Source organism: Malania oleifera, chromosome 4 (genome assembly GCF_029873635.1).
Source record: "Malania oleifera isolate guangnan ecotype guangnan chromosome 4, ASM2987363v1, whole genome shotgun sequence".
Taxonomy (NCBI): Eukaryota; Viridiplantae; Streptophyta; class Magnoliopsida; order Santalales; family Ximeniaceae; genus Malania; species Malania oleifera.
This window is the reverse complement of record NC_080420.1, coordinates 81,818,928-81,831,792: the sequence shown is the minus strand read 5'-3', so window position 1 is coordinate 81,831,792 and position 12,865 is coordinate 81,818,928. Positions and strand designations below refer to the sequence as shown.

The window sequence follows — 12,865 nt, the reverse complement described above, 5'->3', positions numbered from 1 at the left end:
AATGTGTGTGCCCTAATTTTAATATTTTTACTAGTATTTAATATCAAGAGTATTCTTATTTTCCTCTGCTTTCCTTTACCAAACAAAATATTTTCTCCAAACAAATTCTAAATAAAAAATTAAAAATTAAATTAAAAATTTAGAAATGCTTTTGAACAAAATATGCAATTATTAAACTTACCCAGTTGATTTTTCTAAACCCTTAATTCAAAATATATTTTGGAATATTTTTTTATAAAAAAAAAAAATGGAAGTCAGCATTGTATGCAATTTTAACATGAACCGAAAAATGTAAATAATCAACACGACGCTATATTCGATATTACGAAAAATAACTATAAATACATGTAAAAATAAAAGTTAATTTTATTCTAGCATTCATATACCCTAAAAAAAAAATAACACCAGCTGTGTTTATTTGATCACTGGACCAATCTTTTTTGTTTCTCTTTTGACTTCCAAGAATTGAAACTATTTTCCCTTTCCCCTTCTTTGGGGAAAAAATAAATAAAAACCAAAAGAGCAATATCAATTAAAATGGTACAGCTGGCAACTTCTTATTGGCCAAGAAGTGCTTAACCAGTTGCAGAGCTTGCTTGGGCTTGAAGGTGGGGACTTGGTGACCGGCTCCTCTCACAGTGACAAACATTAGCCCATCATAAGCAATCGTCCACCCGCCAACCTGCACCACCGCCATTCCCAAAAATTAAATGATTTCATTTTCGGATCCTTTCGAGTGTCCAATACTGAAAAGAGAAGAAGAAAATGCAAACCTGTTGATTAGTAGTGTACCAGGGAGTCCATTCTTCCACAGTTTTTAACCCAAGCTTCCTTAAGCTCAACCGAGTAGAGGTCACAGGAATCCTTCCATCAGCATCCCCACTGCAGCATACACATCCATTAAGCTAAACATTGCTGCTTAAGTATTCTTTTATCGGTGGAAGGATAAAAAATAAACAATCATATACCTGTAAACCCATATGCGGAGGCCTCCAGCTATGAGCTTCTTGAAGATTGGAAGTATGGAAGCAGGTGCGTCATTCCAGAACGTGATGTTATTACTGTTAATAGAAATAAATAAAGATCACACTTAATGCTTCTCATCAGAATGATATACTATACTAAAAAAGAATGAAAGCTGAAAAGATTTGAAGAATGATTTCACTTTGGTCACACTTGGTCATATGAAAATCGAAAGATGTGCCAAATTAGTACCTGCAGTGAGTCCATGAATATGGAATTTTGGTGACATTGGCATGAAGAGCTGCTTGAACATCTGGCCTGTTCAAGTATGCCTCAGTGTAATCAGATGCACATGGGTCATATCCTGCTCGTCTCTTGTGCCACAATTCCTATGAATTAAAATCATCACTCGCTTAGAATTTTCTTGTGATAAATAGTATAGTATTCTTTCATCCATATTTCTCGACCATTCAAAGCCTCAAGTCAAGAAACACTTATGTGTTTGGGAACTCACAAATTTAGAGAATAGGTGTGGAGCAATGCCATGGATCATGGGGAGTTGTCTAGCAACGGAGGTGTTGCTGCTAACACAAGTGGGTGCATACAAGCTGTACATATCAATGATGTCGTAAACCTTGAAGTATTCGTTTAGCGCTGCGCTGCAGTCCGAGGATAGATTATGTTGGCTGAAGTCACACTTGGTCGTAGCATCATTGTACACGCGATCGGATATCACGGCATGATCCCAGGCATAATCGATCATCCCTTTTTGATCAGTTTCATCATCCAACAATGCATTCCCAACCTGCATATGTTGCAAACTAGACTGTAAAAGAATGGCCCCATCCTTAAATTGGCAAAATTGCACCATGTTTTCTTGATCATAAGAAGCTACATGTCCCCAAATTCTAGGAATCGTCAAATCTTAAACCAGCCTGATAATTCAAAGTTGACATGAGTGGAACTTACCATGAAACCCTTCAAGTTTATTTTATCTTTCCTGCTAACTTTTTTGTTGTTGTCGAATATAACCTCGGAAAGCTGTGGAACATAGTGTCCTATAAAACAAATTAAATTAGTACACCATCTATGTATATAAAATCATTAAAATTACATTTTATATAATTTAAATTTTTTATACTTGCACATGTATGTATGAAGAGTATATCTTCTACTCTAAATTTTATTAAATTTCATTAAGTTTCAACTATAATATTAATAGCACATCACGTGTATCTATAATAATAAAAGTACTCTATGCAATAGTAACCTTCCTTATAATACCTGCGTAGCTTTCCCCAGAAATGTAGAAGTCATGAGACTTGTATTGGGGGAACCTTCGAAACCAGTTGACAAGAAATGCGTATGAATCCTTTGCTGGTCAAATAATACAAACAGTAATGAGAATGCAATCTCTCTCTCTCTCTCATATATATATATATATATATATATATATATATATATATTGCTTTAAAAAACAAAAATATGCATTAATTAATTACCAGTAATTCTGTCACCGAGTTCATTAATGTCATTAGTAGTATTAGTGTATGAAAATCCCACACCAACCGGAGATTCCACGAACAACAAATTAGCCGCTGTGAATAATAACAATGCAACTGTCAAAGTCTGTTTATTCTTGGTGAGACATAACTTTCCTTGCTAAATTACAGCTAAAAATTTGAAATTTACATAAACTTGATCATATACAATATAATTCATATTGTATTTTGTTCAAATTCACATATGTTTAGAAATTCAAAATTGAAATTTCAAAGGCATATAACAATTATTTTCCATTTGTTTTAAATACCTTTATTCCAAGAATTGGGGTTGAGTTTCAGACTAGATTTGTCTTTTAGAGGGAAGAATGGCCCAAGCTCCTCTGCCTCCCCAAACCCAATTGACGAACATCCTGGTCCTGCAATTTTGATGTCACAAGGAGAGAGATTGAAGCCCTAAGATTAACGTGATACCAAGAAATTAAATGAGAAAAAACTGTGTTCATACATTTTGCTTTAGAGGATATGGATATGGTTGGTCCCTACATGCATGCACGCTTGCTGCAATGAGTGATCATCATACACTACACATGCAGGCTAGCTGAATGGTCAGAAATTTTAGAAGGCAAGCAAGAAAGCAGAGACAGGGCGGCTCCTGGTTCTTGATGATCTGTGATTGGCATTCATGGGTTGACTAGGACTGGTAGGTAGATGAATGAACCCAAAGCAGAAAAACAAAAAGACAAAAACAACTATGATTGACTGTTTAACAAGCGCGACGGGGATGGGCTGGACTCCATAATGACGCATGTCAAATTTTTTTATAAAAAAGCTAAACAAAGAATAAAATCAATTGATGGCCAATGACCAAACGATCTCCTTTCAAGTTTCTACTTAGTTTCCATGCCTTACGGTTTATTTAGAAGCTAGCCGACTAATCTTCAGGATAATATTCTCTTAGCAAGTCAACCCAACTCCTTTTCAAAAACAAAAGAATTAAGCCAACCTGGATATGAGCTCTGAGTCATTTATATATTCAATAATCGTATTACCTACCAATAGATAAAAGAGGAGTCATAGCTTGACTTTCATTTAGAAGATTTGAATCTTGAAATGAAGAACTTCACCCTTGAATGGAGGATACGGTGGAATTAATTATAAAGCGGTTGCACTTCGATTCGAAGGCATTTATAAATTGCCAACCCAACACAGCTAAACAAATTTTTCCCTTTCAAAAAAAAATCAGATTGATTTACAAGCAAGCTGAAGCAGGGCTTTCTACACAGTTTTCAGAGAGAGAGAGAGAGAGCTGTGAATTGACATGCAACCGTGGCAATTAATATTTCTCAAAATTGAACGGTTCCCCATCGGCATGTCATCTTGAATAGAATTGTACAATGTACATGCATCGATCCTTTTCATATTTTTGCTTTGTCTTTTTTGGGTCATCTGCTCCGCTGGTTAGGAAGGCCTCCACACCACAATTACTACACAAATTCAATCTTCTTATTGAATGCCAAATGTGATATTTTAAGACTTAAAACATTTCAATGTCAAAAGTTATAAACTACGAAACACACATGGGCTTGTTGGTTGGAATTGAATTGTCAGTTTTCTGAGTTTCTTTGACTAATTTGTAACCTTCTAATCCTTTGACTTCGCAATGAGGCTGAGCAAGATTAATTTATGCTATCTACATCATAATTAGTTTGTCAAATGAAACAGCGAAGTGTGACTTTGGTGACCCCAAAGTCATGGGTTCGACTCCTTCTTAAGATTTTACCCCGAAGAATGACCAAAAGTGTGTCAATGGGAGGCTTTCACTCCGAATTTGGTACCGTACCATAGTATCCAAAGTGGTCAAGGGTGGCTGGAATCCTAGGGTTATCAAAAAAAATATATAATAAATCTTTAATCAAGTGATAATTTTGGCTTCATTCCATTTTTCTGTACCAAATTTGACTTATAAACCTTAAGATCTTAAGGTTCTATTCTCAAAAATTATACGATTAGCAAGAGTCTTATCTTATAAATCATAACTTTTCTCGACTTTTAATTGATTGAGATTTTGGAATCTCCTTTGTATTTGCTTGGACAACAATTATGGTTCTTATGGACCATTATGCAGAGTTTTACAACCCACAACATATATAATAGTATTATGCCATAAATATTTGTCCAATTAATAAAAAGTATAAATAATAGAAAAAGTAATGATAAAGCATCATTATAACTTTGTTTGTTCTTTACTTCTATGAAAATCATGTGAGATATACGTTACTAATCAAAGTTCTATAAAAACAAACCGAATGGCTAATTTATTTAAAAAATATGTCAGAGGTAGCAGGCAACACATGTGACTATCACGTTTTTAGGATTTGCATTTCCTTATTAATATTTTTATTAATAATCATAATTAATACTGAAAATAAATAATAATGATAAAAATTAAGTATATATTTATATATTTATATATATATGTATTAATAAATGGGAATAGAAAAAAAAAAAAGATAATTTGACCTAGAGCATTAAATGATATGGATATTTTTTAATATTTTTATTTTTGGGCATCTTACCTTAAACCGAGAATATAGATTGTATTTGACAATAAGAATTTCAAGCTTTGAATTTATATTTTTATAGAGTTAGAAAAAATATCCAACTTCATATTTCATAAAATTTAAATTGAAGATGTAAATTGCAAACTTTCAAATATGAAATTCACATACTTGTGACTTTGATTTTAATAATCTTCAAATGTCAACATGGAAGATTTTGAACGAGTCATATTCTTATGAATTCCATAGGATACTCCAAATCAAGTGCTTTTTTGTCTCTCAAATTAATCAATGAGCATCCTGGCTAAAAGAAAAAAGAAACACTAAAAATAAATAATCCCATTTGCCAGTTAGAAGGCAAAGATATGGAGGCAAAATGATGATGAATATCTATATATATAATTGCAGAGGCTAATCATTATGACTAGAATTATTTGAATCATCAATTAGGCTTCATATTCAAGTAAGATATAGTCATTGATGAGATAAAGAACTCACACCCACACATTCACAACGCGGGCATTTATAATGTAGAAATTAATTAATCAGAATCAACTCTAAAATATTCGATACGTTCTTTAAAATTCAAACGACTATAATCTAGAGCTTCGCATCAACGAACCATATTTACGAAATCCAATTTTAATAAAAAAGAAAACCCAATCACAGATTAATAATCTGTACACAGTCAAAAATGCGCTTAATTAAGATTTACCTCCGTTGAGCCACAGAAGAAGAGGTTTCCGCTCAGGCTTCTGGGTGGCTTCCAAGAACCAATAGAACAGTGCTCTTCCATGGCTCTCGTTGACGGTGACATAGCCGGAGTACTGCTTGAACTTCACCGGCGGTTGCCCGGGAAGGCCCGTGACCAGGTCGGCTTTCTGCTGCGCCCACACCTCCGGCCGAAGCCGGGACGCCGGCTCCACCCCACCTGCAGCCAAGGTGAAAACCGCAGAAACAAGCAGGAGACGGAGAAACCATCTCACAAAGACTAATGGTGAGGAAGCCATTAAAGGAGGAGTGCTAATGCCTTCCCTTTGCAGGCTTGACTCTTCAAATTCTCTCACGTATGTATTCAAGGAAGTTCTTTATATGCATATATATATATATAGAGAGAGAGAGAGAGAGAGAGGACAGATAATAATCACCTGTAATACTGCTGGTATTGCTATTTGCTGCTAACGCATTTCATAAAATAAAGGATATATAATTAACCTGGAAGGATGTGCATGCGCCATAGAGCAGATTGGGAGGAGTTTTTCAGGGCCACCTCAGCAGCCAACCACAAAATTGCGCGTGGTGGCCTATGGATATTTCATTTATGAATGAGAAAAATAGGCCCAGCGTTTTGAATTTCTAAGCTCAAAAACTTTACTTACCGTTGTTTTTAAATCATTGACCATACTTGTAATTTGGAGGCATTAATTGGTAATGGTATTATCTACCAATCACAATTACATTTTAAGTATTTTAATTTCCAACTTGTTTTTTTTAGATTTAAAATATTGTTTTCTTTTAAAATAAAAATGTCCTAATTTTTTTTCAATATATCAGGAATTTTATTGCATTTTTCTCTTTTATTAGTCTTTTTTTATTTTTTGAATTCCAATTTTTCAACCAACATAAATTGTTTAAAATCTAAAAAAATTTGTAGAAAATTTCAACAAATACCAAAAATTTCTCCATTAGTTTCCAGTAAGTTTTAGTGACTTTTGGGAGTGTTGGTTTTAGAATAGGATCATAGATTAAAATTCTAAAATGAAAGAGCCAATAAAAAAGTACCTTCGTGTTTTATATATGTACAAAGTATTATCTTGTTTTTTTTTTGGAAATTTGATCGCTGATTTCATGCCTAATTGATGGTGAGTAGCTCAATTTGATTTACAATGACAAAGATAAGTAAATGTCCACATTCCTAACGGCAAGCATGTCGTCACCAAAACTTACAATCACACGCACATCCGTAATGCCAATCATGTTTACCAAAACTTTTCGCAACATTTGGAGCAGATTTGGAACATCAAATTGACGTTTCCAAAACCTTTTTCTTTAGTAGTGTAAAACTTTAAAATTTAATAAAACTAATCCATGCATAGCACGTGGTATAATTTCACAAACTTTACTTAAAATTTTCTTTACGAAAAAGATTATTACCTTTTTTGGAAAAATGTCGTACATCTTTAAAATTCGATTTCATATTAAAGATACAATGTCTGAAAAAATGTAGACATTTTATACTAAGAAATTTACATAAAAATAATTGAAAGTCAAATTAAAGATGTTTGACAAAGAAAACGCTCATATATATATATATATATATATATATATATCAATGTTAAAATACATTTTTTTTAAAAATAGCATATAAATTTCATTGTTTTAAATGCATAGTAAATTATAATTTTTAAAAGTATTTTGCATAAATTTATTTCTATTAAAGTTTACAAAAAAAGAACAAACAAATTTAGAACATTTAATGCTATAATGTATTTGGAGACAACTTAGAAAATATTTTGGTGATATAGAATTTTTTTAATATTCGTAACATCATAAATAAATTTAAAACATTTTCAAAGTGAATTTGAAGATGATTTAAATATTTTAAAATTTCATATGAAAGATAACTAATATTTTATTTCACTAAAAAATTGAACGTATAATTTTGGTATGCTCTTTTTAAAAGTCTTCTAAAACATGATTTATTCACTATATAAATATAATTCTATACTTGGAAAGAAATTTATTTATTTTTTCTATAATTTCCATAGATTCTATTTTAACAAAACAAACTCTCTCTTATAGAAAGTAATTAATTTCATATAGAATAAAATAAATCAAACCCATTATAAAGTAACCTAACTATACTATAAGTCAGGATTCATGTATATTTGACCAAACTTATTTCATTAAGTATTCATTGCATGATGTATATTTGACCAAATTCATTTCATTAAAAAATTTAAATCATAAAATGAGTCTGAATTTTAGACTTTATCCTATGTTTGGAGAGACTTTGGATTTGAATTTATATTAAATTTGAATAAAATATAATAAAAAAATATATTAAACTTTATCAAAATCTAATCAAACCCAAATTTAAAATCTGAAATTTGTGCTACCAAACATAGTAAAAGTTTATACTTGGAAAGAAATTTAATTTTTTTTCTATAATTTCCATAGATTTTATTTTTATCACTCTTATTAATACTTCACGGTCAACATTATTTTAGTTTCCTAATTTGAGGATATACAAATTTAGTAACGTCATTATATTTTTTGTTAAAAAAATCTAAAATAATCTATTGGTAACATAATTAGATTTTTGTTAAAAAAATCATACAAATTGATACCTTCTAGAAACACTTTAATAATTAATTAAATTTTTTTTATAATCCCCTAACAATGATTGAATTAATAATTTCTACAATTGCCACTAATATTTTTGTCGTCACTAATGCTAATCAAAATAATTTTAAAATAATTAATCAAAAATAATTTTTTTAATTAAATTTTTTTAAATATAAAATTATGAGAAATTAGTATTCAATATTTATATTGTCATCAAAAAGACACTATCATGCTTTAATATATTAACAAAAATATAGATTGACAATTATAAATTTTTTCTAATTCATATATTTTTGGCAATTAAAAATAAAATCGTGATTTAATTTTATGAAACAACTTCAAAATATTAATTATTTTTGTAAAGTTTCAATACAACACAACTTGTATAATACAGAATCAACATTTCATCAATTATAAAATCTGAGTTTTACCCACATATACAATTTCCCACACTCCAACTTTCCAAAGGATAGACTTGGGATCAAAATCTACTCATCCCCACCACAAGAGCCTTTAAGTTTAATATATACATGATTTAATCATTGGATCTTCGAAACTCATAGTTTTAGACAACAAATAAGAAAATCATATCTTGATATGTGCTTCCCAGTGAATATCCTTAGGCTATGTTTCTATCTCACAGCCTTACGTTTCCTGGTGCTTTTCTTAATTTCATGGAAAAGTAGCACAAGCTTCCTAGGATGAGATAGGACCAACCCCAACCACCTTTATATACTAACCACTTCCATCAAGTGATTAATTAACATTCATAACTTGTCACAATTATGACTCCTCAAATCCCGAAAAGTCATTAGAAGTCATTATTGTAAATAGACTCTTCATATTTGGGAAACCAATATTATTATAACATTATTATATTTAAAAACCTTTCATATCATGTAAATAAATATAATCATAATTTAAGACCTTTCATATTACTTAAATATATATAATCATAATTTTATTTGAGACAATTTATTTATGTCTTACATTCTCCCACTTGACTCAAGTGAAATTACTTAACATAATTGATCATAATGCGCATACATTAGTTACCATTAATACGTAGAAAACTTGTAGGAGTCATGGCGGTTCCATATCATCTTTATTAACATAATTCCTTCCATGCACTACAATACAAGTTCCACTACATATAATGATTTTTAGTTGAGAGGCATACATTAGGTCCAACTTTAATCCCGTTGTCATTATTCCATAACAATTATGTACACAAAATGGAAAACAGAAATAACAGAAACATTTTCATTATCGAGCTCAAATATCAATTGAACAGCATACATTAAGGTTCAATAATGCTCATTTTTCAACATGACCAATAAATGTTTTGGACGGCAATCCTTTCATCAAAGGATCTGTTATCATACAATCGGTGCTAATATGTTCAATTGACACTTTTTGTTTGTGTACGTCTTCTTTAACAGTAAAATATTTCAATTCCATATGCTTAGCACCCTTGGAATACTTATCATTCTTAGAGAAGAAGACAGCTGCGGAATTATCATAATAAATTTTCAGCGGCTTGGCGATACTGTCGACTATTCCAAGTCCTAAAATAAAATTCCGCAACCAATTAGCCTAAACTGTAGCCGCAAAGCAAGTTACAAATTCAGCTTCCATAGTGGATGCAACAATTATTGACTGTTTCGCACTCTTCCATGAAATTGCTCCTCTAGCTAGCAAGTATACATAGCCAAATGTGAACTTTCTTGTATCCACACAACCAACAAAATAAGAATCTGAATATCCAACCACCTCAAGATGATCAGACATTTGATAAATAAGCTTGTAATCTTTTGTTCCTTGCAAGTATCTTAGAACTTTCTTTACAGCCTTCCAGTGAATCATTCCTGGATTACTTTGATATCTTCCGAGCATTCCAACTGCAAAGCTAATGTCAGGCCTTGTGCACATTTAAGCGTACATCAAGCTCCCAACAACAGATGCATAAGGTACATCCTTCATTTGCCTCCGTTCCAGATCATTTTTAGGACATTGCATGAGACTGAACTTCTCTCCTTTCTGAATTGGAATGGGTGATACTGAGCATTTGTCCATGTTAAATCTCTCTAAAACTTAATTTATATAATCTTTCTAAGACAAACCAACCAGTCCTTGGGACCAATCTCGAAATATTTATATTCCGATCACATACTTTGCCTCTCCCATATCTTTCATTTCAAAGCTTTTAGAGAGAAATTCTTTAGTCTCATGTAACAAACCAAGATCATTAGTTGCAATCAAAATGTCATCAACATACAGAATCAGGAATATAAACTTACTCCCATTAATCTTCAGATATATACATCGATCAACAGTGTTTTCTTTAAATCTAAAGGAAACAATGGTATTATTAAACTTAAGATACCACTATAGGGAAGTTTGTTTAAGTCCGTATATTGACTTCTTAAGTTTACACACCAAATTTTCTTTTCCTTCAATTATAAAACCCAATGGTTGATCCATATAAACATCTTCATCTAAATTCCCATTTAGAAAGGCAGTTTTCACATCCATTTGATATAACTATAAATCGTAATGAGCTACTAAAGCCATAATGATTCTGAAAAAATCTTTCTTAGAGACCGATGAAAAGGTCTCTTTATAATCAATACCATGTTTCTAAGTAAAGCCTTTAGCAACAAGACTGGCCTTGTAACGTTCAAGGTTACCACGAGAGTCTCGTTTGGTTTTAAAAATCCATTTACATCCAACTCTTTTGCAACCTTCTGGCAATTCTACAAGATCCTAGACTTCATTTCGTTCCATAGATTTTAACTCTTCTTTCATGGCATCCATCCATTTATTAGAATTATCACAGCTAACGGCCTATGAAAACAAAACTGGATCATCTTTAATTCCTAAGTCAAAATATGACTCTTAAAGATAAACCACATAATCATCCAAGATAGCAGATCTCCTTTCTCTTTGAGATCACCTTAACGCAACCTCTTGTGGTTTTTCTATAATAGGTTTATTTTGAATAGCGGGAGTTGTAATTTCCTTAATTTCCACATTTAATGGAATCATACTCCCACTAGTTTCATCATTCTCAATGAACCTAACATTTCCAGTTTCAACTATTCTTGTGACATGATTAGGACAAAAAAATATATACCCTTTCGATTTTTCTGGATAACCAATGAAATTACCACTGATTGTTCTTGCATCCAGCTTCTTTTCTTGTGGGTTATAAACTTTAATTTTTGCCTGACAACCCCAAACATGCACGTGTCGCAAACTTGGTTTCCTGCTAGTCCAAAGCTCAAATGGTGTCTTTGGAATTGCCTTACTAGGAACACGATTTAATACATACATGACAGTTTTTAAAGCATACATCCACAATGAATTGGGTAAAGACTTTCTGCTTATCATGCTCCTAACCATATCCATCAAAGTCCTATTACACCTTTCTGATACACCAAATTGTTCTAATGTACCTGGCATTGTGTATTGAGCACAAATACCATGTTTTTCAAGGAATTTAGCAAATGGACGAGGTAGTTGTCCAATTTCGTTATACCTTCCATAATATTCACCTCCTCTATCAGATCTAACAATCTTCACTTTTCTGTCTAATTGCCTTTCAACATCATTTACATAAATCTCCAAAGCGTTTACCACTTGAGATTTATCATGTAGCAAGCAGACATATTCGTAACATGAAAAATCATCAATAAAGGTGATGAAATATCTATCATTACTGAAGATATTACGTCAAAGGGTCCACATATATCAGTGTCTATAATTTCTAGAAGCTGAGTGCTCCTTGTGGCTCCTTTTTTTGTGTCTTGTCTGCTTTCCTTTAATACAATCTACACAAATGTCAAAGTCAGTGAAATCCAAATCTGGAAGTATTTCACTCTTTTCTAATCTTTCCAACCTTTCTTTGGAAATATGACCTAACCGTTTATGTCACAAGTAATCAGATTGTTCATTCACTAAACTTCATTTAGTGCCAATACTATGATGCGAGGTTAAAAGTGCTTCAACATAATGATTATCAAGTTTTAACTTATATAATCCATCACAACGCATACCACAACCAACCATACAGGTATCCTTAAATAAACTGAAAAAACCTTTATTAAAATTACAAGTGTACCTAGAAACATCCAATTTAGATAATGAAACTAAATTCCTAGAAATACTAGGAACATAAAAAGTCTCATATAAATCCAAACAATAACCAGTGTCTAGGATTAAACGATAAGTCCCGACAACTTCAACTGGCATTTTTATTCTGTTCCCCATAAAGATAAACTTCTCATTTGGGTTTGTGTTTTGGATTGTAAGAAATCCCTACATCATATTAGAAACATGAGTTGTACATCCACAATCAATCAACCAAGTATTATAAGGAACTTCGGCTAAATTTGATTCGAAACATACATAAGCACTAGACTTACCCTTCCTTTCGAACCAAACTTTCCGTTTCAAGCAGTACTTCTGGTAATGTCCAGGTTTTCCACA

At 31.8% G+C, this 12,865-nt stretch overlaps 2 protein-coding genes across 2 annotated transcripts; both read right to left on the bottom strand.

The window, feature by feature from the left end:
• Positions 1-296: 296 nt before the first annotated feature.
• LOC131153234 (serine carboxypeptidase-like 34) lies at positions 297-6,167 on the bottom strand. Its single transcript, XM_058105406.1, has 10 exons — positions 5,742-6,167; positions 2,777-2,884; positions 2,466-2,561; positions 2,248-2,340; positions 1,933-2,021; positions 1,478-1,768; positions 1,216-1,352; positions 969-1,061; positions 774-882; positions 297-682 (listed from the first exon to the last, which is right to left on the bottom strand). The coding sequence occupies exons 1-10, from the start codon at positions 6,034-6,036 to the stop codon at positions 533-535; spliced, it is 1,461 nt and encodes a 486-aa protein (XP_057961389.1). The 5' UTR covers positions 6,037-6,167; the 3' UTR covers positions 297-532.
• A 3,803-nt stretch (positions 6,168-9,970) lies between these two features.
• LOC131153843 (secreted RxLR effector protein 161-like) lies at positions 9,971-10,306 on the bottom strand. Its single transcript, XM_058106292.1, has one exon. The coding sequence runs from the start codon at positions 10,304-10,306 to the stop codon at positions 9,971-9,973; it is 336 nt and encodes a 111-aa protein (XP_057962275.1).
• Between the last annotated feature and the right edge of the window lie 2,559 nt (positions 10,307-12,865).

Bases quoted from the DNA above. Each gene is read 5' to 3' on its own strand.
- LOC131153234 (XM_058105406.1), bottom strand. From the start codon at position 6,036: ATGGCTTCCTCACCATTAGTCTTTGTGAGATGGTTTCTCCGTCTCCTG. The intron at 2,562-2,776 runs GTATTTAAAACA...TATTATTCACAG, and splicing joins CCCCAATTCTTGGAATAAAG to CGGCTAATTTGTTGTTCGTG. The intron at 683-773 runs GTTTGCATTTTC...GCGGTGGTGCAG, and splicing joins GGTACACTACTAATCAACAG to GTTGGCGGGTGGACGATTGC.
- LOC131153843 (XM_058106292.1), bottom strand. From the start codon at position 10,306: ATGTGCACAAGGCCTGACATTAGCTTTGCAGTTGGAATGCTCGGAAGA.